Source organism: Lepidochelys kempii, chromosome 1, assembly GCF_965140265.1.
Source record: "Lepidochelys kempii isolate rLepKem1 chromosome 1, rLepKem1.hap2, whole genome shotgun sequence".
NCBI lineage: Eukaryota > Metazoa > Chordata > Testudines > Cheloniidae > Lepidochelys > Lepidochelys kempii.
The window spans coordinates 122,055,344-122,079,873 of NC_133256.1; the positions used below are offsets into that span (position 1 = coordinate 122,055,344).

The 24,530-nt window shown below is 41.8% G+C and overlaps 2 protein-coding genes and 2 long non-coding RNA genes across 4 annotated transcripts in view; 2 read left to right on the top strand and 2 right to left on the bottom strand.

Annotated features, from left to right (window-relative positions):
- NIPA1 (NIPA magnesium transporter 1) lies at positions 1–22,953 on the top strand. The gene is made up of 5 exons (XM_073353245.1): positions 1–483; positions 7,427–7,474; positions 12,437–12,527; positions 13,815–13,975; positions 16,804–22,953. Exons 1-5 carry the CDS (start codon positions 321–323, stop codon positions 17,313–17,315), a joined length of 975 nt encoding a protein of 324 aa, XP_073209346.1. The 5' UTR covers positions 1–320; the 3' UTR covers positions 17,316–22,953.
- The window catches only part of HERC2 (HECT and RLD domain containing E3 ubiquitin protein ligase 2), a 331,520-nt gene that overhangs the window by 288,691 nt on the left and 18,299 nt on the right, over positions 1–24,530 (bottom strand). The gene's annotated exons all lie outside the window — the stretch shown is intronic.
- Positions 1,498–3,526, top strand: LOC140914729 (uncharacterized). Its single transcript, XR_012159969.1, has 2 exons — positions 1,498–1,839; positions 3,025–3,526. It is a non-coding gene; the product is annotated as an uncharacterized lncRNA (long non-coding RNA).
- The window catches only part of LOC140914723 (uncharacterized), a 16,263-nt gene continuing 3,968 nt past the window's right edge, over positions 12,236–24,530 (bottom strand). Inside the window, exon 2 of the long non-coding RNA XR_012159968.1 lies at positions 12,236–17,295. This is a non-coding gene — a long non-coding RNA (uncharacterized lncRNA). The remainder of the gene's footprint in view (positions 17,296–24,530) is intronic.

The following is a 24,530-nucleotide window of genomic DNA, read 5'->3' on the forward strand; positions in this document are numbered from 1 at the left end:
TGCTACTCCGCTGTGGGGCCGCGGCGCAGTGCGGCGCCAGGGTCCTAGCGCGTTTGCGGACCGGACGTGCGGGCCGCCGCCTCAGGGAGAGCGGCTACCAGGGGGCAGCTCCCCTCCCTGGCCGCCTCGGGCCGCGGGGGAAGGGAGGTGGCGTAAGGCGCGGCAGCCACTGCGGCGTCTCGGCTGCCAGAGGCCCCTGAGCTCCGCCCCGCGGCCGCGGTGGCCGGGGGTGGGGCCTGTGCGGCTCGGGGCGGGACCCGCAGAGCGGCGGCCGGTTGCGGGCCGGCGGGAGGGACGCGAGCGCTGCGGTGCTGCCGGGCATGAGGATGCCGGTGGGTGCAGCCGCGGGGGCGGAAGGGGCCGCGCAGAGCCCCGGCCCCGCCGCCGTCTCCCTGGGCTTGAGCGTGGCCGTGGTCTCCAGCCTGGTGAACGGTTCCACCTTCGTGCTGCAGAAGAAAGGGATCGTGAGGGCGAGAGGACGAGGTACGGGGGCTGCGGCGCCGCCCGGCACCCCCCTGATCTCCCCCCCCCCGGAAAAAGCCAGCCCCCGCCTTAACGTTTTGCATTCCCACCCCCTCCCCGGATGTCTCCCTCACAGCCCGGGGAGACGGTCAGCCCCTGCCCGGCTGGTAGCCACCCCCCTGCAGACGGGGTAGCCCCTGCGGCCCACGGGGTAGCCCTTGCAACCTCATGCATTTCCTCCTTCTAGAGCGTCTCCCGCCGCCAGAGTCAGCCTTTGCCCCCCCCCCCGGCCTTTTCTGCTCCCTCCCTCCAGATAACCTGTGGGGGGAGGCTCTCAGCCCCTTCAAACAGCTTGTGGGGCGGGTTGAGGTGCTCGGTGCATTTGGGGGACGCTCCGCTCTGTCTCATGCTGCCGCACTGCTTTAGAGCGGAGAGCAAGACGGTTTCAGCCGGTGTGGCTACTGCAGAACAGATCTGGCCTCCCTGTTACTTAAACTCTTCACCATAGTCCTTGACCTTCATGTTCTTTCCTTTCAACCTTCCCTGCCCATTTTCCTTGTCTCTGCACTCATCTTAATCTGATTGCTCCAAGGAATCAGTAAGAAACTTTAAAAAAAGGAAATTAGCTGGAGCGCCAGTCCTATGATCTGAGTTATTGCTGGCCACTGGCTAAAGAGAGAAAGGAAAGGGCCCAGTGGATCTGCTGAGTAGTTTGGCTATACTATACCTACAGAATGATCGTAAAATCATGGGAATGGTGTGGGAGAGGAAGAAAACAGCCTTCTATCCAGATAGAGAAGTTTGGGTTCTTTTCTAGTCTGTCAAAAACAAATCTGTGGACTCTAGTTAAGTTCTGTTGTTACATGCAGTGTAGCTGTAGTCCTGTTGCTTTTTGGATATTAGAAGGACAAGATGGGCGAGGTAATATCTTTTACTGAACCAATTTCTGTTAGTGAGAGAAACAAGTTTTTGAGCCCTATAAAGCTCTTCTTGAGGTCTGGAAAGGTACTCCTATGGCTAAATGCAAGTGGAACAGATTGTTTAGCATAGGTAGTTAACACATGTTTTAAAGGAGAGTGGACCCTTAACACCTCTGCAGTCATAAGAAAAAAAGAGGGGTTTAGTGGGTTACAGACTTTTGTAACAAGCCATAAATCCAGTGTGTCTATTCAGTCTGTGATTTTTAGTGTCTTAGAAGAGTTTTGAATTTAAGCTCCCAGGCTCATCTTTTGAATGTGTTGTGTAGGTTTCCTTTGGTGATGAAGACTGATAGGTCTGACATAGAGTGATTGCTTTGTGCAGACATAACTCCACGGCTGCAATGATCAACATTACCCAACAACGCACCTTTGAAGAACCATGGTATATCACAACATGGTATAGTTCATCCTATGCACTAAATGCCGTAATAACTATGTTGGTGAAACCAGACAATCCCTATGCTCTCAAATGAATTTACACAGGAAAATGATAAACAAAAACACCCTATGACCTTAGGATGAACACTTTTCACAAAAAGAAAAGGAGTACTTGTGGCACCTTAAAGACTAACCAATTTATTTGAGCAAATAAAGTCTCTAAGGTGCCACAAGTACTCCTTTTCTTTTTGCGAATACAGACTAACACGGCTGTTACTCTGAAACTTTTCACAAAGCAATTGCTCTATAACTGACCTGTTGGTCCTCATGGACTCTATCTTGAATGGTCCCTTAGAATATGTGCTGATTACTTATGCTAAACAGTCCATTCCACCATATTTAGCTGTGCTGCTCTGGGAGTACATTTCCCAGACCTGAAGAAGAGTTCTGTGTGGCTCAAAAGCTTGTCTCTTTCAATAAAACATATTACAGTACCTCACCCACCTTTTGACTCTAGATAGGGGAAGAAATATAAACCCCCAGCCTTTTACTGAAAGTAATTTGGGAACCCATCGCTCTCTGTCAGGACTTTAACTGTCACCTGGACATTAAATTACTGAGGTTTTTCACCCAACTTGTAGCCATCCTATATCAGCTATTCAAAGCATAAAGCACCAGCAAGGGCTTTCATGCTCTTCCTTTAGGAGCAATTAGGGTGGATGGAGAAGGTACTCTACATGGAAAAAATCCATGCAGTTAGGGAACTGACATTCTTTATTTGAATCTTCTTCCAGTCCTGTTACGAAATTTATTCAGTCCTGCTGCCTGAGCAATTGTAAAATACAGCCCGTGAAACTTCTCTGATTGTGGATAGTCACATGATGAGTTGGTTTCAATGTTCACCCATAAAGTTAAAATATTTTTATATCAGAGGTCAATGGTTGGAGTGAATAGCAAGAAATAAATAACAAAATCCAGATGTGAAGTCAAACTGAAACAGTCAAGAGGAGTTAGGCATAGTCATCAATGTACTTCTACTTTGTGAAATACTGCAGCACCACTGATCATCTGATTTAAAAACAAATATTTATTTTGCAATATTTCATGTACGTTTGATAAGAGAATTCTGTTACTAGCTAGAGAAAGATGTAAAAACTCTTTCCATAAAGTTGTACCAATGCATCTCCATTTTGTTCTTTCATAGATTCCAAGACCAGAAGGGACCATGTGATCATCTAGTCTGACCTTCTGTATAACACAGGCCAGAAAATGTCCCTAAAATAATTCCTACAGCAGATCTTTTAGAAAACATCCCATCTAGAATTAAAAATTGTCACTAAGGGAGAACCCACCGGGACCCTTGATACATTGTTCTAATGGTTAATTACTCTCACCATTAAAATTTATGCCTTATTTCCAGTCTTAATTTGTCTAGTTTCAACTTCCAGCTAATTTTATTTGTACCCCCTCTTTGTTCTGGTTCTCTCATAAGGACACATAACCACATAATTCAGCATAATTGCAATCTTGTTTTATGGAGAAATGCCCACCAAGTATTATAAAACCACCAAACGTTTTTCTTTATTATATAACTGTAAGCCTTAATGTGGAGTTGGATTCCTAAGGTAAAAATGTAGAGCAATAGCTCACTGTGCTGCCCACTTAAATGTTTCTGACAAATCAACATGATTGTTACAAATTCACAATTTGTCATTTTTTGTGTGTTCTGAAGTCAGTTTTCTAAAGCATGATACTATTTTGCTAACAGAGTTTTCGTGCTTTGAATTTATCTGTGACAAATAGCAAAATTTGTCTTTTTTTCCCCCCCTAAATCCTTGCTTTGGAATGATTTCAAGAGGAAACTCAGACTCTGTGTTGCACTGTAATCAGTTACATGTTTCTTGCAGCAGTCATTCTTTTTGTATTTGTATATATATGTAGGGAGCTCTTGTGGAATCTCTATTGAAATTACCAGAACATGTTAGATATGACCTCCAGAATTTTTTTATATTACTGGTCTAGGATCAGCTCACATTTCAAGATCATGCTGTGTCTAATGTGTTCGTGATGGACTCTTTCATGCATAACAAACAACTTTCAACTGCATTACTACCAGCTGACAGCATGATCCAACAAGTTTATTTTGCATTTTCCACAACTGCAGCATTGTGTGACATTTTAAGGCCCTGTACATACTGCTGTTTTTACTCCTGAGGGCATTCTGTGCCAAAAAATCTGCACACAATATTTTAAAATTCTGCAAGTTTTATTTGTCAATAAATAAATGCAGAGGCTCCAGCGTGGCAGTGGGGAGCACAGGCTATTGGCTGTACGAAGGTGGGAGATCACACTGCAGCCTCCTCAACCCCGGGACATGGACTCAGTAGTGAGGCTGCACCCAACCCTGACACAGCACAAGGCCTGGGTATGCCCCAGAAACACCCTGGGGTCCTGCCCCTCTGCACCAGGCACAACAGGTGTGGGGCAGGAAGGCTCAACCAGGCAGGATCCAAGTGTGGAGTGGCTCAGTGGGGGGTGAGAGGATTCTGTGTGGGACAGTCTGCGTGCAGGTAGCTCAGTGGAGGGTCTAGGTGTGGGGGGATCTGGATGCACAGAGGCTTGCGGGGGGGCAGGGTGGTTTCCAGGGGCAGGGGCAATGTGACTGCAGGGGCTTCTAGGTGAAGGTGATTGGAGCTCAGCGAAGGGGCCTGGGTGTGGGGTCTCAGAAGGGGCATCTGGGTGCTGGGGAAGTGGGACTTGGTGGGGTGGGGGTCTGGGTGCGGCTAATTGGGGTCAGTGGTGTGAGGGTCTGGATGTGGGGGGTGCAGGGGGGTGGGGCTTTTCAGGGTGGGGGTTTGAATGCAGGGAGCTCAGTGGGGGTGATCTAGGTGCAGAGTTGGGGATCTGGATGCAGGGGGCTCCAGATGCAGGGATTGAGATTCAGGGGGGTGGGGTTCACGTATGGAAGGCTAGGGGGAATATGGGCAAATGGGGTGAGACTTGGCAGGGATGTCTGGGTATGGGAGGTCCAGTTGCACGAGGGTTGGGCGGTTGGGGGAGCAGCTCCCTGTACAGTGACCCCTTCCCTGTAGCTGAGGAGCAATGGGGGCAGGAAGCAGGGGAGGATGCTGAGCTTCCTGCAGCTGGGGTAGGTTTCTGGGGTGGGTCTGACACATCCCCAGCCACTCCTTGCTGGGGAGGAAGAAGTCGCACCCTCTCCTGCCTCTAGCCCAGCTGGGACTAGCAGCTGATCCCGGCTCAGGGTAGGAGCCACTGGCTGGGGTATCCCCAGCCCTGCGGTGATTTACATCTTCGCTGGCTGCTCTGGGTGCCTGAAACATTGTACTTGCGCTGCTAGGAAGTGGTGTCTGACTGCTCTGCAGCTTCTCTGTGCTTCTCTGTCAGAAAGTCATTTTTCTGTGAGGAAGCAAAGAAATCTGTGGGGGACATGAATTCTGCACATGCGCAGTGGTGCAGAATTCCCCCAGGAGTATGCTTTGTAAACACACGTTTTTTTCCCCTAAAGAAAGTTGTAATTTTTGTTGGGTTCTTTGTGTTTTGTTTTGTTTGTTTTCATACACAAGTGATATTTATACAACAAAAACATTTCGGGAGTAACTTAGTTACAACACTATTGTCCCCAGCATAAGTAAATCAGATTTCTGTTTTGCTGTGTAGCTGGGACCTAACCATGGGATCTAACCGTTTCAAGAATTATGCTAAAGTCTTGAACTGTCAAATTCACATAATTTAACTTTTTTCAGTGTTGGTAGTTGAATGTCTAATATGTAAAATAACGTTAATGTCACAAAATATATAGAAAAGTTACTTGTATCTCCATTATGTTTTTTCTTGGCAAAATCTGAGTGCCAAGCTACTGAGGACAGCATTTCCTAATTGCTGTATACAAGAGGGAGCTACAAAAGCCCAGCAAAATTAAGTTGTGAAAATATGAGATGTGGAATCCTAAAAGATACTACTAGGCCAGTGTTTTCTCCATTTTAATATATTGGGCCAGTATAGCTTGAATGTGGAAGTCAGAACTAACACAGGGCATGATCCAAAGCTCACTGGTGTCTTTCCACTGATTTCAGAAGGCTTTGCATTAGGTCCATAATTGACAGCCTGGTACTTAACTTGCCTCTTCAAGCTTTTGCTACACTAGTGAATTGAATCAGTGAGATAGTATCAGATTGTGCTTGGAGAGGAAACAGCAGTAGGGGGACAAATATTTTGTGAAGTTAGTTTACCAGTGATGATATTTTGTGTAATTTGTACAACTATTGAGACATTTTTATTTTATTTGCAATAACAGAAATGTAATCTGATAAATTAGACACCCACTCAAAAGCTGATCATATTGCTTACTGTCATAATTTTTTCTCCCATTTCAATTCTGATGTGGTTTTAGCAACCATTATTCAAGGAGTTCCTAGAGTTAAAGGTTATTGCTTTATGCTATTTGGGATTCTGAACTTTCAGCTGATGAGTACAACATTGGTTCGATTTCTAGCAATTCATAAGAGAGCATCTGCTAAAGTAAGAGCAGAACTGAAGTGTCGGCATACGAGCTGGAAATAATAACCAGAATAATGTGATGTTAATGTCTGACACCTTGCAGACTACCGCAGATAAACACAAACGTTACTCTCCTTGAGAGTTTTCCTGGTGTCTAGCCTTGATGGTCTGCATGATATTAGACCTTACATTATTTAGTAGTATTTTCGACAGGCATTCATTTATTTTAACATTGTTTTCTATTTTTTGCTCTGGTCCAGGACTTATTGTAACTCATAATGGACCTTGGACTTTTATAGCTTTTTTATATAGATTTTCTTTAGGATTCTCCAATAGGAAAATAAAACTCATGATTTGTAAAATGCGTCCTGAAAAATCATGCCTTTCTTTTAGTCAAGTTTTAAGAATATCACAACTCCCTAGTAAATTCCACATTAAAAGTCTGAGGTAAAATAGGAGACGAAAAATTCATAACAATTGTCTGATGAAAATCCATAACAATTTCTGATAATATAATGAAAATATACAGTCTCAAAATTGGTAGGCAGCTAAAGAACAGTCTGGAGTTGTCACCCATGTCTTTGAAACGTAACATGTTCACATCCCAGAGAAGGCCTAGATCACGTAGCCACAGGAGACTAAGGGCTTGCCAAAAGTCCACACCCAAACATCTCTGATTTCTCTGTAAGTGTCTTAAATTTGTCCCAGTCCAAGTGGCTGTAGAAATTATTTTTTATCTCTTAGGCCAGATTTTCTGAAAGATCACACTATCTCCTGGTAATGAGTTTAACATATATGGTGAATAGAATCTTCAGAAACACTTGTGGATATTTCAAGGCTTCCTTTTATATAGGATGAGGATATTTTGTAAGCATTTGAAATTGAATTTCTAATGATCAGATGCATTGAGAAAGTGTACCAGGATTAGTTAGGCTAGATTGGAGCTACCATCATAGCTTTTTTTCTAATGTCCTTACAACTGTGTGCGAATGTGTGTGAAAATGATTTCTTAGCTTAGCTTTAATGTTGCTCTTTTATATTTTTTCCAGTAGAACTCATCCACTCTTTTCCCATGTTGCCTTTTCCAGGTACTTCATATTTAACAGATATAGTATGGTGGTCTGGTACTATTGCAAGTAAGTATCTTATGTTGTAAGATAATGTAAAGAATGGAATAGCATAGATGATTGGATTTTAAATAGCCTATTATATATTGTAGCGTTGATTTTAGCACAGCTTATTAGCCTTCACAGAGTTATCTTTCTACCAAAATGTAAGAAGCCTTCGATATGGAAATTATTAGCACTCACACAATAACTGTACCTGTGATACATCCAGGAATTGTGATAGTAAGCTCAATTTTTTTAAAAGGCAGTTAAATAAGGAATTGTAATTTCATACCATAAGGGCTTATTTATTCGAGGTTAAATTTTAGATCAGAAAACCCTTAGCCAACTTTTACATTTTAGTATTTTGTCACTTCTAGCTACAGTACCTTTTTGTCACTCTACTGCAAAAAGTAGGCTGGTGAATCCTTGGGCATTGCTGAGTATGAGATGAATACAGACCTCTGTGACCCTCACTCTCACAAGTAGTCTCGCTGATTACTCTGAATGGATTGGTGATATCAAAAAGATCCAAGAAAAGGTACAGAGTAGCTAGCATGTTCTGTTCTCAGTTCAGTTAGTGGGAAAGATGGCATCCTACCTTTGTACCCTAATCTATAATCTGTTGGGGACTATTAGAATTGCTGTGATAAGGGTTCCTTCAATGTATGTAACTCGCAAATAGTCATTAGACTTTCAGTCGTGTTCCTTGTTTAGCCACAGAGGCCGATTTTCACCCTTGCACAATTCCAGTGGTGCAAAGGAAGTGGAAACCACCAGGTCCCTTGATGAAGATTCTCTCTGTGTGGGGAAGTCTTCTGCAGCAAGTGTAAAGCCAGCAGAGTGGTTCCTCTGTCTCCAGATTACCACCCATGCTGCTTTAATCTGGGTTGGGATGGAATTTGGGAATCTGTAATCAGACCCTGACCTGCTACTCTGCTCTGACCACTGGAAGCTGGGCGCAGTAGCAATTCTGTTCTGTAGTGTTTAAAATGAGCCTGTCTGCTCATTTCTTTTGAGGCCTCCGTTTTGAATATCTGGACAGAAGGAGTGAGAAAAAGAGAGAGGGTTTTCTCAATGTGTCAGCGTAACCCTGATTAAGCCAACTGACTGAGTTTTATGAAGCCAAAATTGCTCAAGAGAATGATCTGTTGGCTACATCCATCAGCTAGCATGTCAAAACTAAGCATCTAGCAGCTTATAAAAGCACCATGGAAAGGGTTAACTAGAACAGTGGCTCTCAACCTTTCCAGACTACTGTACCCCTTTCAGGAATCTGATCTGTCTTCTGTACCCCCAAGTTTTACCTCACTTAAAAATGACTTGCTTACAAACTCAGACCTAAAAATACAAAAGTGTCACAGCTACTATTACTGAAAAATTGCTTACTTTCTCATTTTTACCAGATAATTATAAAATAAATCAATTGGAATATAAATATTGTACTTACATTTCAGTGAATAGTATATAGAGCAGTATAAACAAGTCATTGTATGAAATTTTAGTTTGTACAGATTTTGTTAGTGCTTTTTATGTAGCCTGTTGTAAAACTAGGCAAATATGTAGATGAGTTTATGTACCCCCTGGAATACCTCTGAGTACCCCCAGGGGTACGTGTACCCCTGGTTGAGAACCACTGAATTAGAATGCTGTGGATTCAGAATTTCAATACAGTCACAAACAGCAAGAGCCAGGTAGAGAACTGTGGAACCCAAAGAAGGGTGGATTCTTTGGAATCTAGTAAATATCCACAATGCCTTGGGGAAACTACAGCAGTTAATATCCTATACATTAGAAATTGGCTGGTTTGGGATTTTGGATGACTAACAAAACCATCAGAGACTCTTATCAGTTTGCCTCCCACAAGGTTTATTTAAATAACTTGGTTCCCTGATACAAAAGAGTGAATTCACTTGCAAGTGACAGTGTTAAATAAGAGCCATTATTTCAATGCAAACATCTAGACCTAGAAAAAACACCACCTGTGGGTTTTTTGGTGGTGGAATCCACAGGATTACTGCAGACTTCAAAGAAGAAGAGCTCAAATACTACTGAGATGGATCCATATAAATAGAAGAATGGATAGTTCTGCAGTGCAAGGCTTTTAACAGCAGGCAAGTGGTAACAGCTATAAAAAGATGCATTTCTGAGTGTTCTCAATAAATGGCACCCTGCTACTGAGAGTTTTCCAAGAAAACACATGTGGTTTTTCAAGATAAGACTGAAAATGTTGCACATGTTCCCAGTGTTTGCAGTGTGAACGTTTCAGAGTGCTTTGCCCGGCAAAAGAAACTTTTTTAAAAATAGCCTTGATGAGACCTCTGTATGTGGTCTGCAAGAAGATGGTCAACCATTTTAAACATTTATTTGAGCATAAGCTTTCGTGAGCTACAGCTCACGAAAGCTTATGCTCAAATAAATGTTAGTCTCTAAGGTGCCACAAGTCCTCCTTTTCTTTTTGCGAATACAGACTAACACGGCTGCTACTCTGAAACCTGTCATTTTAAACGTTATGTTGCCGTTTCCAATGTAAGAAGCAAACTACAAGCAGAAATGAGCCTCCCTACAGTGGCTGTAGTGGGACATAGGGCTTGTCTTCACTATGGGGGTATATCAACCTAAGTTACGCTACTCCAACTGTGTGAATAACGTAGTTGGGTTGACGTAGCTTAGGTCGACTTATTGCAGTGTCTTCATTGTGCTGCGTCGACGGGAGATGCTCTCCAGTCGACTTACCTTACTCTTTTTGGAGAGGTGGAGTACCAGGGTCAAGCGGAGAGCGCTCTGCCATCGATTTAGCGGGTCTTCACTAGATCCACTAAATCGATCCCTGGCAGCACCATAGTGAAGACCAGCCCTCAGTCACAAAGTGCTGCTCCTTGAATCCTATGTAGAAAACTAACAGACTCATCATTTTCTGCTCAGAGGAAGCAAAGGCATTGGCTCAGGCATACTGAAACATAGCCAAGATTATTATTGACTTGAGTTGTTTGAGGAGTTAATTCAACTTAGATTATAAACTCTTTGGGACAGAGACCATCTCTTTATTCTGTATTTGTTCAGTGACTAGGGCTCCTAGGAGCCACTACGATACAAATAGTGAAGAATAATAACTTGAGTAGAACTTCAGAGATATTTATGTATTTTTCTTTGTACCGCTACTAGGCAGGGCCGTCCCTAGCTATTTTGGTGCCCTACGCAGCCCCCCAGGCCTCCATGGGCGGAAGCGGGGAGGACTGTGTGGGGCCCTGCCCCAGGCCTCCACGGGATGGCGGGGCTGGCCCCAGGACTCGGGGGGGAGTGGGGGGCTGGCTGGCCACTTCCTGCGGGAAGTGGAGTGACCCGGCCCCAGCCTGTTCTGCTCCCCAGGCTCCCAGCCACACCGCCAGCGAGTGCTGGGGGGCGGTTCCCCCCCCCCCCCCAAGCCTGGGAGCCAGGGGAGTGGAGCAGGCTGGGACCGGGTTGCTCCACTTACCACGCCATGAGTGCAGGGTTGGGCCTGGCTGCAATCTTCAGGGAAGTGGGGGTGGGGTGGGGAGAGGCAGGGCTGGGGTGGAGCAGGGGCGGGGGCCTGGGGAAGAGCCGGACCAGGGGCTGGAGCAGCACGCAGCTGCGCAGGGCACCAGGAAATGTGTGCCCCAAATTTCCTGGTGCCCTAAGCAGCTGCGTGCTTTGCGTATGGGTAAGAACGGCCCTGCTACTAGGCCTCTGACAACCCACCTCAGCCATGAAGTCAAGGGATCTGAGCCATGAAAAAGCAAATTTTAATTTGAGCAACTGAGCAGTGGGGAGTCCCAAGGAGGATATGGTGTATCCAGCATACTCTCTCTTCAGTTCAAGGTCTTTTCCTTCAACTCTGAATATCTCCACGCCAGAGCTGCCGTTATGTGCTTGCTGAAAAAACATGCACACAAACGAGAGAGAGCTCAATAAAGATCAGAGCTTAGAGGGACTATAATCCAGTCCTAGCTAAAGACCACATGCAAAAGATCATGACCAACTCTTCGGCTTCACAGATGTGGCTGACTGACTGCTGGCTACCTCACTAGATTCAGTATTACATGCACAGGAAACACCAGTGAATTGAGTCAGCATAATGCTACCATACTCCACATCTTGTAAATTTTTCTTTCCTCAGTGTTCCTGATGAGGTTCCTCGGCTTTACTGAGCTGTGAACTTATTTGGTGAATGAATTAATGTTTGTATAGTGCTTTGCAGATGTAAAGCACTAGTTAAGTATAAAGAAGTAGTATAATGATGATGATATTTGACAGTAGAGTGCAGAAAGCTTTGGTTTCTTAAAATGATTTGATTTTAAGTGCTAATAATGGCCACAGCTTGAAATTCCAGTTTTGTCTAGTATATTGTACTGCACATTCAGTCTTTTTTTGTCTATTATTATTAACTAATATCAAAGCTGTCTTATTGCAAGGACGTGCTGGCCGCCACTTCCCACAGCTCCCATTGGCTGGGAACAGCGAACCACACCCACTGGGAGCTGCAGGCGACAGTGCCTGTGAACTGTCAACATAAACAAAATATCTCATGGCCTGCCAGTGGATTACCCTGATGGGCCGAGTGCCGAGGGTTGCCGACCCCTGATATAGAATATGGGATGCCTAAATTCAGAGCTCCCTACATCAGGAAATTTGAGTGCAACCCATGACAGGGTTTCAAATTCTCAGTCTCTTGACTCTTCCCTACTTAATTATGAAAAATTACTGAAGAGAACATTAATGAGCAGAATTATTGACGATGCTCTCTTGGTGCCTTCTCTTTTGCAAACAGCCTTTATTTAAAAATAATATTTAAAAAATCAGACAGCTGGAAAATTTAGTTTTTGTATAACTGAAAAGTTATGGGCAGAACTAAACAGTTCAATAATGTTCATCTTCCAGTCAGGTCAGTAGTTATGAGCCAGCGTTGAGTAGCTTTTCATTATTCCTATTTACTAAGGGATTTAAAATACTCTTTTGTGGTTCTCTTAACAGTGGCACTTGGTCAAATTGGGAATTTCTTGGCCTACACTGCAGTTCCAACTGTGTTAGTGACTCCTCTAGGAGCTCTTGGCGTTCCATTTGGGTAAGAATTTTATTCATTTATTTGAATGCTGAATTACTTGCTAGTAAAATATAGATTCTAAATAAAATCTGTGACCCATTGGTGTTCCATCAGGAAAACATCATGCTTGTGGATATTAGCTTTCCCTCTAACATTTTAATGAAGTGTAATAAACGTAGTTGGCACGTTCTTTGCCCAGAAAGATTAATAGTGTTTAAATGTCAGCTATTATCAACAACTTAAACAGATTACCAAAATTGCACCACATGTTTGTAGTGTTAAATGATCAGTTTTCAGGATGAAGAGAGGTAAATAGTGGTGTCCCCCAGGGGTCTATACTGGGCCCAGTCCTGTTCAACATATTCATAAATGATCTGGAAAAAGGGGTAAACAGTGAGGTGGCAAAATTTGCAGATGATACAAAACTATTCAAGATAGTTAAGTCCCAGGCAGACTGTGAAGAGCTACAAAAGGATCTCTCAAAACCGGGTGACTGGGCAACAAAATGGCAGATGAAATTCTGTGTTGATAAATGCAAAGTAATGCACACTGGAAAACATAATCCCAACTATACATATAAAATGATGGAGACTATATTAGCTGTTACCACTCAAGAAAGAGATCTTGGAATCATTGTGGATTGTTCTCTGAAAACATCAACTCAGTGTGCAGCGGCCATCAAAAAGCGAACAGAATGTTGGGAATCATTAAGAAAGGGATAGATAATAAGACAGATCACGGGCCATGAATTTTTGTTTACTGCCCGTGACCTGTTCGTGACTTTTACTAAAAATACCTGTGACTAAAACTGAGCCTTAATTATGCATCTGAACTGCATTGATCATCTACTTTAGGCTGCAGAATGTTTGGGGTTGGTGTCATGTCTTCCTTTGCCTTGAACACAGAGTTAAACAGTGTCTTTGGTATGTTTGGGCCATTTACTTGTTTGAATCCAGCCTGTTGTGTTAGTGACCAAAAATCATTGCTACCTCTTTACTGCTTGTGGCCCATGTGAAATGGATTGGTAGTCTCCCACCAGATTGCTGTGGGATAGGTGTCTACCTCACAGTTGGCCTGGCCCCCTTGTGCTCTCAGCTAAGAGGTTGAGGATTCAATGAACATAAAGACTGAATTTATTTTCTGCCTTCCTCCCCTGTCTTGGGTCAGGGCTGAAGCATGTAAATGGGCTACATGAAGACTATTTTTGGAAGTAAACAAAAGGCTGGCAAGTAATACCCTAGCTGAGAGATGTGTATTAAGAGATTGAATAATTTAGATTAATTTTAATTTTCTTCCACTTTGTGAAAGGTCCATTTTAGCTTCTTACTTACTGAAAGAAAAACTCAACATTCTCGGCAAGTTGGGATGTCTGCTGAGCTGTGCTGGGTCTGTTGTTCTCATAATTCATTCCCCAAAATCTGAGAGTGTAACGACTCAGGCTGAGCTTGAAGAGAAGCTTACAAATCCAGGTACTTTGTTCTCTTACAAAATTATGATAGCATTGTCTAGGAACGCTTATTTGAAGGGAATAGTTGCTTCCCCAAAGCAGCAACATTAGTGGTATTAAGGCTTCTGCATTCCTAGGTAAATACGGTATAAAGGAGACACACCATCATGGTTTCTATACATGAAGACTACCTCTTCAGTGTAATAGAATTCCCGGAGTGTGTATAAAGGAGAAATTATAGATATATGATTTTTTCAAAAAGGGCCTGGGTGAGTTAGGAGCCTAACTTCCTTTGACTCAGGCACTTCTGAAAATGTACCTTTTGACAGCATCTGTCATGAGGCTATTAATTAAAAAAACTAAGCAGTAAACTGTCCAGAGTTAGAAACTGGCCAGCAACAAATTCAAAGACTCTGATCTTGGGTTGTCTGAGCTTGTAGTTTCCTGTTTCTGCTGCTGTCCAGGAGCCAGCCAGTTATTGGCATAAGTTAGTCTGCTCTAATGTATTCAACTACCTCTGGCCACAAAGCACCATTCTATAAACTGGGGCTCAATGGGGTATAGAAACATGCTGGTTATGCCCCCCTATGCCAAGGGGTTGAGAACATGGGGAACAGTGGTATAGGAGCTACAGTAGCTTCTGCACCACCTAAGGATTCTCCCATGCAGGTGGAATCCTCTATTAGCTGGTTAAACTGATGTTGCAGTTGCTTTGTGACACCAAGGAGGCGCAGAGTAGCCATAGCAAGGGCTAGGATCTGATCTAAAGACGAAATAAAGTTGTCGAGATGGTAACTTCCCAAAAGTGGTGGGTTTTTTGTTAGTGCTTTGAAATAATTCTCCATTTCAGTTTTTCCTTACAATGAAAATCATTGCATATTTGCATGTAAGTCAAGAACTGCAAATACATTTTCTTTTTTTAAGTGATGAAACCAAGTTGGCTGTAAGTTGGACTTGTAACCTATTTTCTAAAATGATGAAGAGCTGTTTCATGTAGTTTCCTCTTAAGGAAAGAATCAAAACTATAATTCCATGAGCTCATTTTAAGGGGTTCTAGACAAAAATTGAATCTTTGTGGGTAAAATCCTTGCACTTCTTGCTGCCAAATAGATTCTATTAGGTCTTAAAGCTATCTTAATGGTGCACATATACATTACTTATGTTTCAAATAGATGTTTGCTTTGGCACACTGAAGGCATGTATGCAGGTGCCAATAAAACATGTTGTGAAGTTCCCTTTCTTTCCTGCTATTCACTGGACTGACTTGCTTTTAAACCGTTCCTGACCTGATAGTTGTTTGGCATACTCTCTGTGCTTCATGTATGCCTAAGCCACTTCAATTTTTCTCTCAGAATAGCTAAATTGGGAACTGTCATAAATATAAAGGGAAGGGTAAACCCCTTTGAAATCCCTCCTGGCCAGGGGAAAGCTCCTCTCACCTGTAAAGGGTTAAGAAGCTAAAGGTAACCTCGCTGGCACCTGACCAAAATGACCAATGAGGAGACAAGATACTTTCAAAAGCTGGGAGGAGGGAGAGAAACAAAGGGTCTGTGTCTGTCTGTAGTTGTCTTTGCCGGGGATAGACAAGGAATGGAGTCTTAGAACTTTTAGTAAGTAATCTAGCTAGGTATGTGTTAGATTATGATTTCTTTAAATGGCTGAGAAAAGAATTGTGCTGAATAGAATAACTATTTCTGTCTGTGTATCTTTTTTGTAACTTAAGGTTTTGCCTAGAGGGATTCTCTATGTTTTGAATCTAATTACCCTGTAAGATATCTACCATCCTGATTTTACAGGGGGGATTTCTTTATTTCTATTTACTTCTATTTTTTATTAAAAGTCTTCTTGTAAAAAACTGAATGCTTTTTCATTGTTCTCAGATCCAAGGGTTTGGGTCTGTGGTCACCTATGCAAATTGGTGAGGCTTTTTATCCAACATTTCCCAGGAAAGGGGGGGGTGCAAGTGTTGGGAGGATTGTTCATTGTTCTTAAGATCCAAGGGTCTGGGTCTGTAGTCACCTAGGCAAATTGGTGAGGCTTTTTTACTAAACCTTGTCCAGGAAGTGGGGTGCAAGGTTTTGGGAAGTATTTTGGGGGGAAGGACGCGTCCAAACAGCTCTTCCCCAGTAACCAGTATTAGTTTGGTGGTGGTAGCGGCCAGTCCAAGGACAACGGGGGGAATATTTTGTACCTTGGGGAAGTTTTGACCTAAGCTGGTAAAGATAAGCTTAGGAGGTTTTTTCATGCAGGTCCCCACATCTGTACCCTAGAGTTCAGAGTGGGGGAGGAACCTTGACAGGAACTATTTAATATTTTCAGTTTCACTGAAACTCAAACCTAAAGTGTACCTAAAAGTGTTAGTAAAGGAAATATTGTTGCATGTTTAATAGTCCAACCAGACCAAAATTAACTATTGAAGTGTGTCCTGTTCATCCCATTGACTTTAATGAGACTTAAGTATGTGCTTAGGTACTTTGGTCATAGTGATGAATGTGGTTATATCACAACCATTCTTCATAGGGGACTTTAATAGGAATATAATGTCAACTTTAAAAAAAACTTTAAATCCAGTGACAGTGTGAAACAGTTGGTATTCATACATTATTATTTGACTTGCACAAAGAGGGTAAGAGCAGCAACTGTCATAGTTGTACATTGATCTAACCAATTTCAAAGGCTTTTGTTCTTTATTTGATAGGAGATCCTCAGCTTTGTGTACATATCCTTATATGTTACCATGTTCAGGGGTTCACGACTGAGCCTTTAAATATTTCTAATAAATTATCCTAGGGCAAATGTTTCTACCTGGCCATTAACAAGCCATTACCATTTTTTTCTTTGTTTTTTCAGTGTTTGTGGGCTACCTCTGCACAGTACTTCTCATGCTTCTCCTGCTTATCTTCTGGATAGCGCCAGCTCATGGACCTACTAATATCATGGTTTACATCAGTATTTGCTCACTGTTGGGCAGTTTCACTGTGCCCAGCACAAAAGGCATTGGGCTGGCTGCTCAAGATATCTTTTACAATAATCCATCAAGTCAAAGAGCCTTGTATCTCTGTTTGGTTCTTCTGGCAGTGTTAGGATGTAGCATCATCATTCAGTTCAAGTATATCAATAAGGCACTGGAATGTTTTGACTCATCTGTGTTTGGTGCCATCTACTACGTCGTGTTCACCACTTTAGTCCTGCTGGCCTCAGCCATCCTTTTTAGGGAGTGGAGTAACGTGGGAGTGGTAGATTTCTTGGGGATGGCTTGTGGATTCACCACTGTATCCATTGGAATTGTTCTTATACAAGTCTTCAAGGAGTTCAGCTTCAATATTGGGGATTTGAATAAACCTAATATGAAGACAGATTAAAATCATATTTGAGGGGAACTGGAATGGCTCAGGGAATGATACAGAGCCTTCCATTTCTAGGTAACTGATTCCAGTATGATTGAGATTGGCAGTTGTTACCCTCTGAGAGAGTGGTAGCTTGTGTGAAATGAATTGGTGGCCTCCATCCAGTTTTAATGGACAGTTGTCCACATACCCAAAATCACCATAATAAGTTGACATTAACTAATATCATTGCTGACTGTCTCAGCAGAAAGGCTAAGGAATGAATCAGCATAGAGACTGATGTATCTCCTTGCCCCTAAAAGGTGGTCTATCCAGAAAAGGTTTGATGACATTCTGGCAGGCCGGTATAGGAAATCTTTACATTAGACTGCCTGTGATGTACTCATTCTGTGGATAGACATCATCAGTTTCTAATGCACTCAGTCCACCACCTTTCATGAATGGTGTATGCCCTTTAAAAAAAAAATTGTAAGCAAATGGAACAATTCTGTTAATTTCCTTAAAACAGCAATGTGTTCACAGTCCAGGCTGTGAATTGTGAAAAAAATGTTGATTTGAATTGTGGACTACAGGTTTGTCCTTTGTACAGTAACTGCCTCCGCAATTTGGACTGACACAGGTGAATGCACTGGGGGAGGCGGGGAGTTCTAAATTAAGTCATTGGTATAGAGTAGTGCATCTAACCCTTAAAAGCTTGCACTACTTACTTACCAACTGAAACTAGCTCACAGATCCAGCTGAAACTAGCATCCAGATTACAGGTATACATTTTATTCATAACTCTTTTAAGTGCATTAAGACATACAGCATTCATCCAAGAGCTTTTAATGGTTCATGGACAGGAAGAGGGTGAAGGACGTGATGCACAGTCTTCCTGTATACATGGTGGGTTATCCAGTGCCTTTGTAATCTAAAAATACCACTTAATTTGAATGTGTTTGTTTCTGCGACCTTGTAACAGGTTAGAATAATCCAGTTTTGTTGTCTGTAATATTTGGCTGTATTCAAATTATAAGCATGTAAAGCAGACAGAAAGGTCAGAATATTTTTGGAAAGGTTTCCAAGCCTCAAGTCAATACTGAGATGCTTTGGTGGCTTCTGCGAACATCTATAATCATAATGAGAAGTAACTGATAAGGGGTCTACTTACAGCAATCCAGTATATGTAGAATCCAGTTATACAACAGAATATAGGAAACTATTTAATAAAGTAGCTAATTGACAAAATTGTTCTTCAGAACAGGATAATGAGTAAATGGATTTGTGTGTCATTAGATTGCTGATTATGAAATCAGGCTGTGAACCGGCACTGTTGTGAGCAAAATTTTTGTGAGAAGTACAGGTGTGAGATTTCTTCATTAACTCAGAAGGATGGGTAAGATTATGGCCTTTAGAAAGGTGGAGTTGAGTAACCCAGTACACATGCATTCAGATCCAGTATTTCACAGCTGCGTTGTAGTTCCGCAGCAGTATTTTAAAGGCTTGTGCAAGTGGCCCAAGCCATGGTACAATTGGTTTGGATGACTGGATTACAGTATATGAATGTGTCAAAAAATAGGAGAAATTACTGATATTCACAGAAGGATGTATTGATCTTGTCCTTGGAGTGAAAATAATTTTCATAGTATAATGTAATCAGTGATCATTATATACATAATGTCATTGGAAGAGTGTACCAAAGGCTTGAAAATAAGTGAGAGAGAAATTCTTTTGTTTTAAATTTGGAGATAAAAGTAGATTTGTGTAGCATATAACTACTGAACACCTGGCAGTCCAGAATCTCTCATGAGACAAAAGGGGGGGTCACCAGACACCATTTGAGAAGGTTACAGATGTCAGTCTATAACAGGGGTCGGCAACCTTTGAGAAGTGGTGTGCCAAGTCTTCATTAATTTAAGGTTTCTCATGCCAGTAATAAATTTTACATTTACAGGGGCCCGCGACAGAACCCCAGACTGGCAGTGGGCTGAGCAGGGCCGGTGGCCAGGACCCCAGCTGGCAGGGGGCTGGGCGGCTGGAACCCTAGACCAGCAGTGAGGTGAGCAAAGCCAGCGGCTGGTATCCTAGGCTGGCAGCAGGCTGAGCGGGGCCGATGGCCAGGACCCTGGCTGGCAAGGGGCCGGTGGCTGGAACCCTAGACCATCAGCGGGCTGAGCAGGATGGCAGATAAAACTCCAGACTGGCAGCAGCTCACTTGCTGCCAGTCTGGGGTTCTGGCCGCTGGCCCCGCTCAGCCCGCTGCTGACCTGGGGTTCCGTTCACCCAGGCAGGCAGCAGGCTGAGTGGGGCCGGCGGCCGGGACCCCGGCTAGCAGCAGTGTGCCAGTAAAAATCAGCTTGCATGCCACCGGTTGCCGACCCCTGGTGTATAACAAGAGGTCAAGAACAGTATCCCATAGCTAAGTTTGTGGGCTAGCTGTAGGTAATGCAAACCTTGGTTATTTAGAGGTGTTGCTAACTCAGTAATTGGTGTTTTGTTTTAAAACCCCAGCTCACTGGAGTCATGTGACTACTTGAGACACTTGGCTTTTGATTTAAAAGAAAAGTCAGTTGCTAGCTCTCATAGTTACCGAGAAAATCATGAAAATGCAACCCCAGGGAACACTAAAGGTTCAAAAACCTGAAGGCAAATAAAAAGAACCCCAAATGTATTATTTTTAAGCCAGTGTCATGGTTTTTGGAGGCCTGACATAGTTTGTGAACATACAGGTTTGACAATACTGGGGTTATCAAATCAAATAATTTGATACATGGAGGAAAGGACAGACAGCATCTTACATCCAAAAATCTCAGCTGTTATGATTTAGACTTGAGAAATGATGGAAACATATCTTATGATATTAGGCCAGGAGAAGGGAGAAAAGAACTAGCAAACAAAAGGAAATTTTTGTGCATTTTAAAAACACTTTTATACGGGGGTATGTCACTCTTTCTAGGCAGGATTTTTCTAGATGAGGGAATCAGGTGTTGAATTTTAAATAAGGTTTGGCTGAGTTCTTTTTTTACATAGTATTGATTGGAAGAAAATATCTTGATTACTCTAAAGGGTGACTTTGTAAATGGTGGTAGTTCCCTTTTGTCTGTTTGAAAACTGGATCCTAAGTAAATAAAAATAGACAAGTAGACTTGTAATTCACTTCTTCAAATGATAGCTGTTCTCAAAAGTAGTCAAGCCATTTTTTCAAAGCATAAATTCAGGGTTTAAGGGTTGCACATTGGTTTGGTATGCTAGCCATTAATCTCTGCAAATTTATCCAAATTCTTTCTCAGTTCAAAGTGAAAATGACTCTCATATCTCATACAGTCCTTATTTGGCCAAGTATGTTTGCTTATTTAAGTTTTTATTTATTAAAAAGGTGCCTATCCTCATATGCTAGGTGCTTATGCAAATTTTAAAATTATACAATCCCAAACCAAAATTATACAATCCCAAACCAACAAGATTACCCTGTCCCAAAGCAACCTCTTTCCACATCTTAAAACCAAGTTGTGATAAGCAGTCTCTATGCAGGGGAAGACTGAAATAACAGCTGTATTCTTTGGTCTTCCTATCCTTGGAGCTGATAAACTTCTGCAGGAATTCTCCTCTTCTCCCCAGCTCCTCCTCATCCATGTTCTGAACTTCTTGAAGTGGAGATACCAAAAGCCAGCACATATAGAGAAAAGCTTTTCAAGTGGCCTTGCACATCATTTATACCTATAGCCTTTTACATCATGAATGATAAATAATGAAAAAAATTATTTTTGCTACTCTTTGTTCAGCAAATAATGGTGTTCTTTTTATTTTCTGTCTCTAACTGGATCTGGCTCAATTCTAATTTTAAAACTATATTGACGTGTGTATTGTCACTGTTGATGGCATTCTTTCTCCCCTTCCCCTTATCCCAGACCTCTTACCTTTTCTATGTCTTTTCATGTTGCTTCTCTGGTTTAAAAAAAATTGCACTGTTGAAGGGAACTGTCAACTCTTCTCTCTTCCTCCCCCAAGGCAAGGGAGCACCTTTGAATAATACTTCTGAGTTCCATCGTCTCAGGGAGAAAATAATTGTCTCCTGAGCTTTGGTCTTCCTGCTACTGGGCCCACTCTTTTCACGTTGCTTCATAAATTATTTATATCGATAGCCAAGAGCCAGATTACTTAAATTCTGATTCCAAAGCAGAAATGACAGAGGATATACCTAAAAAGTGTTGTAAAGTGGACTGATAATATTGATGGGATTCATTAAAATATATTTATTTCCACAGTGAAAGGAGTTTCTTAGTGTCTGTGGCTTCTGTTAAATTTATCAGACATATTTACATATACAGTGCTCTTAATCTGTTGAAGATAGATTTTTGAGATCTATTAGCCATTCAAAGTATGGAGGATTGACATGTGTAGGCCCCATTATCATTAGTAGGTGTTACCCACATAAATCCCCCAAACATCCAACAGAAGAATAGAACCGTTTTTGATACAACCAAAAAATGTTTTTTCCTAAATATCTGTGTATAAAAAGCAAACTGTCTAAAGAAGATAGCTCTTGTACTAATTATCCAGGATACTGTATGTGCAAATAAAGCCTATTCATTAGTCACCTGAAACTAACATGAATAAGAATATTATATACACTATGACAAGTGATGCTTCCTAATAATAATTTTGGTTTAGACTGACTGTATATGTATTTTTCTGAAGTAACTAGCACTGACAGTGAAAGCACTGGATTTTGTTTGTTAAAATAATGGAAGCTCTAAGCTTTACTTTCACTTTTTATTTTAAAATAAGAGGCTTTTTTATTACAAGAAGGATTTAAAGAAAATAAATACAGGGACCTCAAACTGCAATGCACTGAAAGGTGAAATGTACCACTCTCACCTTCTTACTTAAACATAGGACATTGTAATACTTCCCATACTGTCCTTAGATACTGTAATCTACAGAACTGCTGAAGTTTATTATTGAAACAAATTTATATCTAATTATACTTAACTTCCTGCCTTCAAGGAGATTAGCCTTTATAATTAACTCTTTGGGGCCAGGGAATATGGGGTTTAAGTGCTGCAGAACATGTTAGTGCACGTAGCATTTGCACTAATAATGTTAGGAGCTCCAGAACTCTTAGTGCCAAAGTATTTCATACAGCAGTGTTGAAACTGAAAGATTGCAAAGGGTGAAAATTAGGAAATGGAAAGTCCAGAATACTTTGGGGGGAAATGTTTTTAAAGAATTATAAGTTTTTATTTTTTCTGTTCAGGTGGTTTGCACTTTGCGGAGAAAAAAATGTTACACAGAAGGGATAATCCTGAACTATTTTTTAAATGAGGGGATTCTTTTCCTCCTCCTCCCCCCCCCACCCCCGTGTGTGTTTAAATTAATTTTAATGGAATGTGGAAAAAATGGATGGGAACAAATATACAGTGTCAGAGGTTTGGTTACTTAAATACTACTGCAATATAGTTACTACAGGTAAAATGAAAATGGACTATTTTAGCTTCCGAATAATGTGTATATAGATTTGTTAATGGCTTACAAGTTTAGCTTACTATCTTTGATTTTTAAAAATAGATATAGGCATGTTGTATTTGCCTTGTGTAAATTATAAAAGGCTATTTATTAAGGTTTCTGATAACTAACCTATTTATTAATCTGTAACATTTTAAAATAAATAACTTATTTCTAGCTCAATGCTTGTTTGTGACTTTTTCCTGCTCTGCTTTTTATCATAAAGAAAATATTCTGTTTCACACACGCTTGGCCACCACAGGACCTAATCCTGATGCATGAACCAAAATTATTTTGTTTGTTCATCCACAAAACTCAGAGTCTTGCCTTGAATAGTGGTAGATGTACATATATAGAAGAAGAGTCATGTGAATGATTGAATTAAGCACACTGACGGCAAGGGGTCAAGGCTTTAATATGTTAATACCACTGTAGTTTGTTTACAGATTAACTGAGCATTTTTCCTAAGATATAAATACCTGTCAGGGCTTGAAGTCCTTTACTTACTCTGGCCATACATTTCTATATTGTAGCTAGTTGTTTAGCAGGGTACACCTCTAACCCCATTGCTGAATGAGTGTCAGCAAGTGAGAGTAGAAACCACTTGGAAAATTATGCAGGCTGACCATCAAATTCTGCCTTCAGTTGGACCCAGTGCTGTAGTGAAATTGGCAACATTTTGGGAGTCACCATTATACTATCATGTCTGATAGTGTAGGCTAACAAAAGTGAGTATCAAGTGTGTCTTTCTGAGTGCAGGATTTATGAGCAGGAATGATTAATGTTGTTGTGTTAGCTTCTTTACCTGTGTTGAAGGGGTTACGCCATTGCTACTGCAAATCAGAGTTGGATTAATTTTAAAAAGGAAAAAGGTGTCTGTCAAAGATGATATTTTGTGGGTAGTGAATAACAATTAGTGTCAATACTCTTGACTGTGCACCCAGGCTCTATTATATATTCAAAGGTGGCAGTCATAATTCAAATGTGATCAGATGTAAAGTCTAAAAAATTATACAGGCTGACACTTCTCTTCCCACATGCATGATCACTGAACCTTTTGAATAGGAAATAAGATGGATGATATGTACTTTAGGGATGTTGATATTAGGAAAATTCAGACCTGTAATTCTCCACTGAAGCAGCTCCACCAGTGCACCATTAGTGGAAGCTTTAATATAGAAACGGAGGGCACTTATTTTATGTAGCACTGTGTTAAAACCAGCTGTGTCCTGTCTACATTAGTTTTGCTTTCATGCTTGCTATCACTAGAAGGACAGATTTTCGTTACCAATCTGTCTGGGGCTACAGGATCTTTTTGGGGAGGAGATGACGAGGCACACCAAGTGTCTAAATTTTAAAGCTTTATTAATAAAATAATAAAATAACAGCAGAGAGTGTTGGGAACACTCCCACGTCACTCAGGGGAAGAAAGAAAGAGTTCATGCCCTAAGCCCTAACCCACTTTCATATTCTCACATGCACGACCCAGACTGGCCAAGTCTGAGTGTAACGTCAGAAGAAGGCAGGGGGGGAGGTGGACGGGAGTGTTGTCCTGGGCCCAGGCCGTCCAAGGATCTGCTGTGCTCTCCAAATTGCTCCACCTTTCAGGAGGGTTTTAAGTCCTGGGCTCCTTTGGGGGTGTTCTATTCCACGACCTCTGTTCCTGGTGCTCTTTGTGCCAGTCCAAACCAGCTTTCTGTGGTCTCCTCGACTTTCTCCAAAACACACTGGCTAGACTTTGTTTTC

Excerpts from the sequence above, each read along its gene's own strand:
- NIPA1 (XM_073353245.1), top strand. The coding sequence starts at position 321 with ATGAGGATGCCGGTGGGTGCAGCCGCGGGGGCGGAAGGGGCCGCGCAG. Across the intron at positions 484-7,426 it reads CGTGAGGGCGAGAGGACGAG|GTACTTCATATTTAACAGAT; the intron begins GTACGGGGGCTG and ends TGCCTTTTCCAG. Across the intron at positions 7,475-12,436 it reads GTGGTCTGGTACTATTGCAA|TGGCACTTGGTCAAATTGGG; the intron begins GTAAGTATCTTA and ends TTCTCTTAACAG.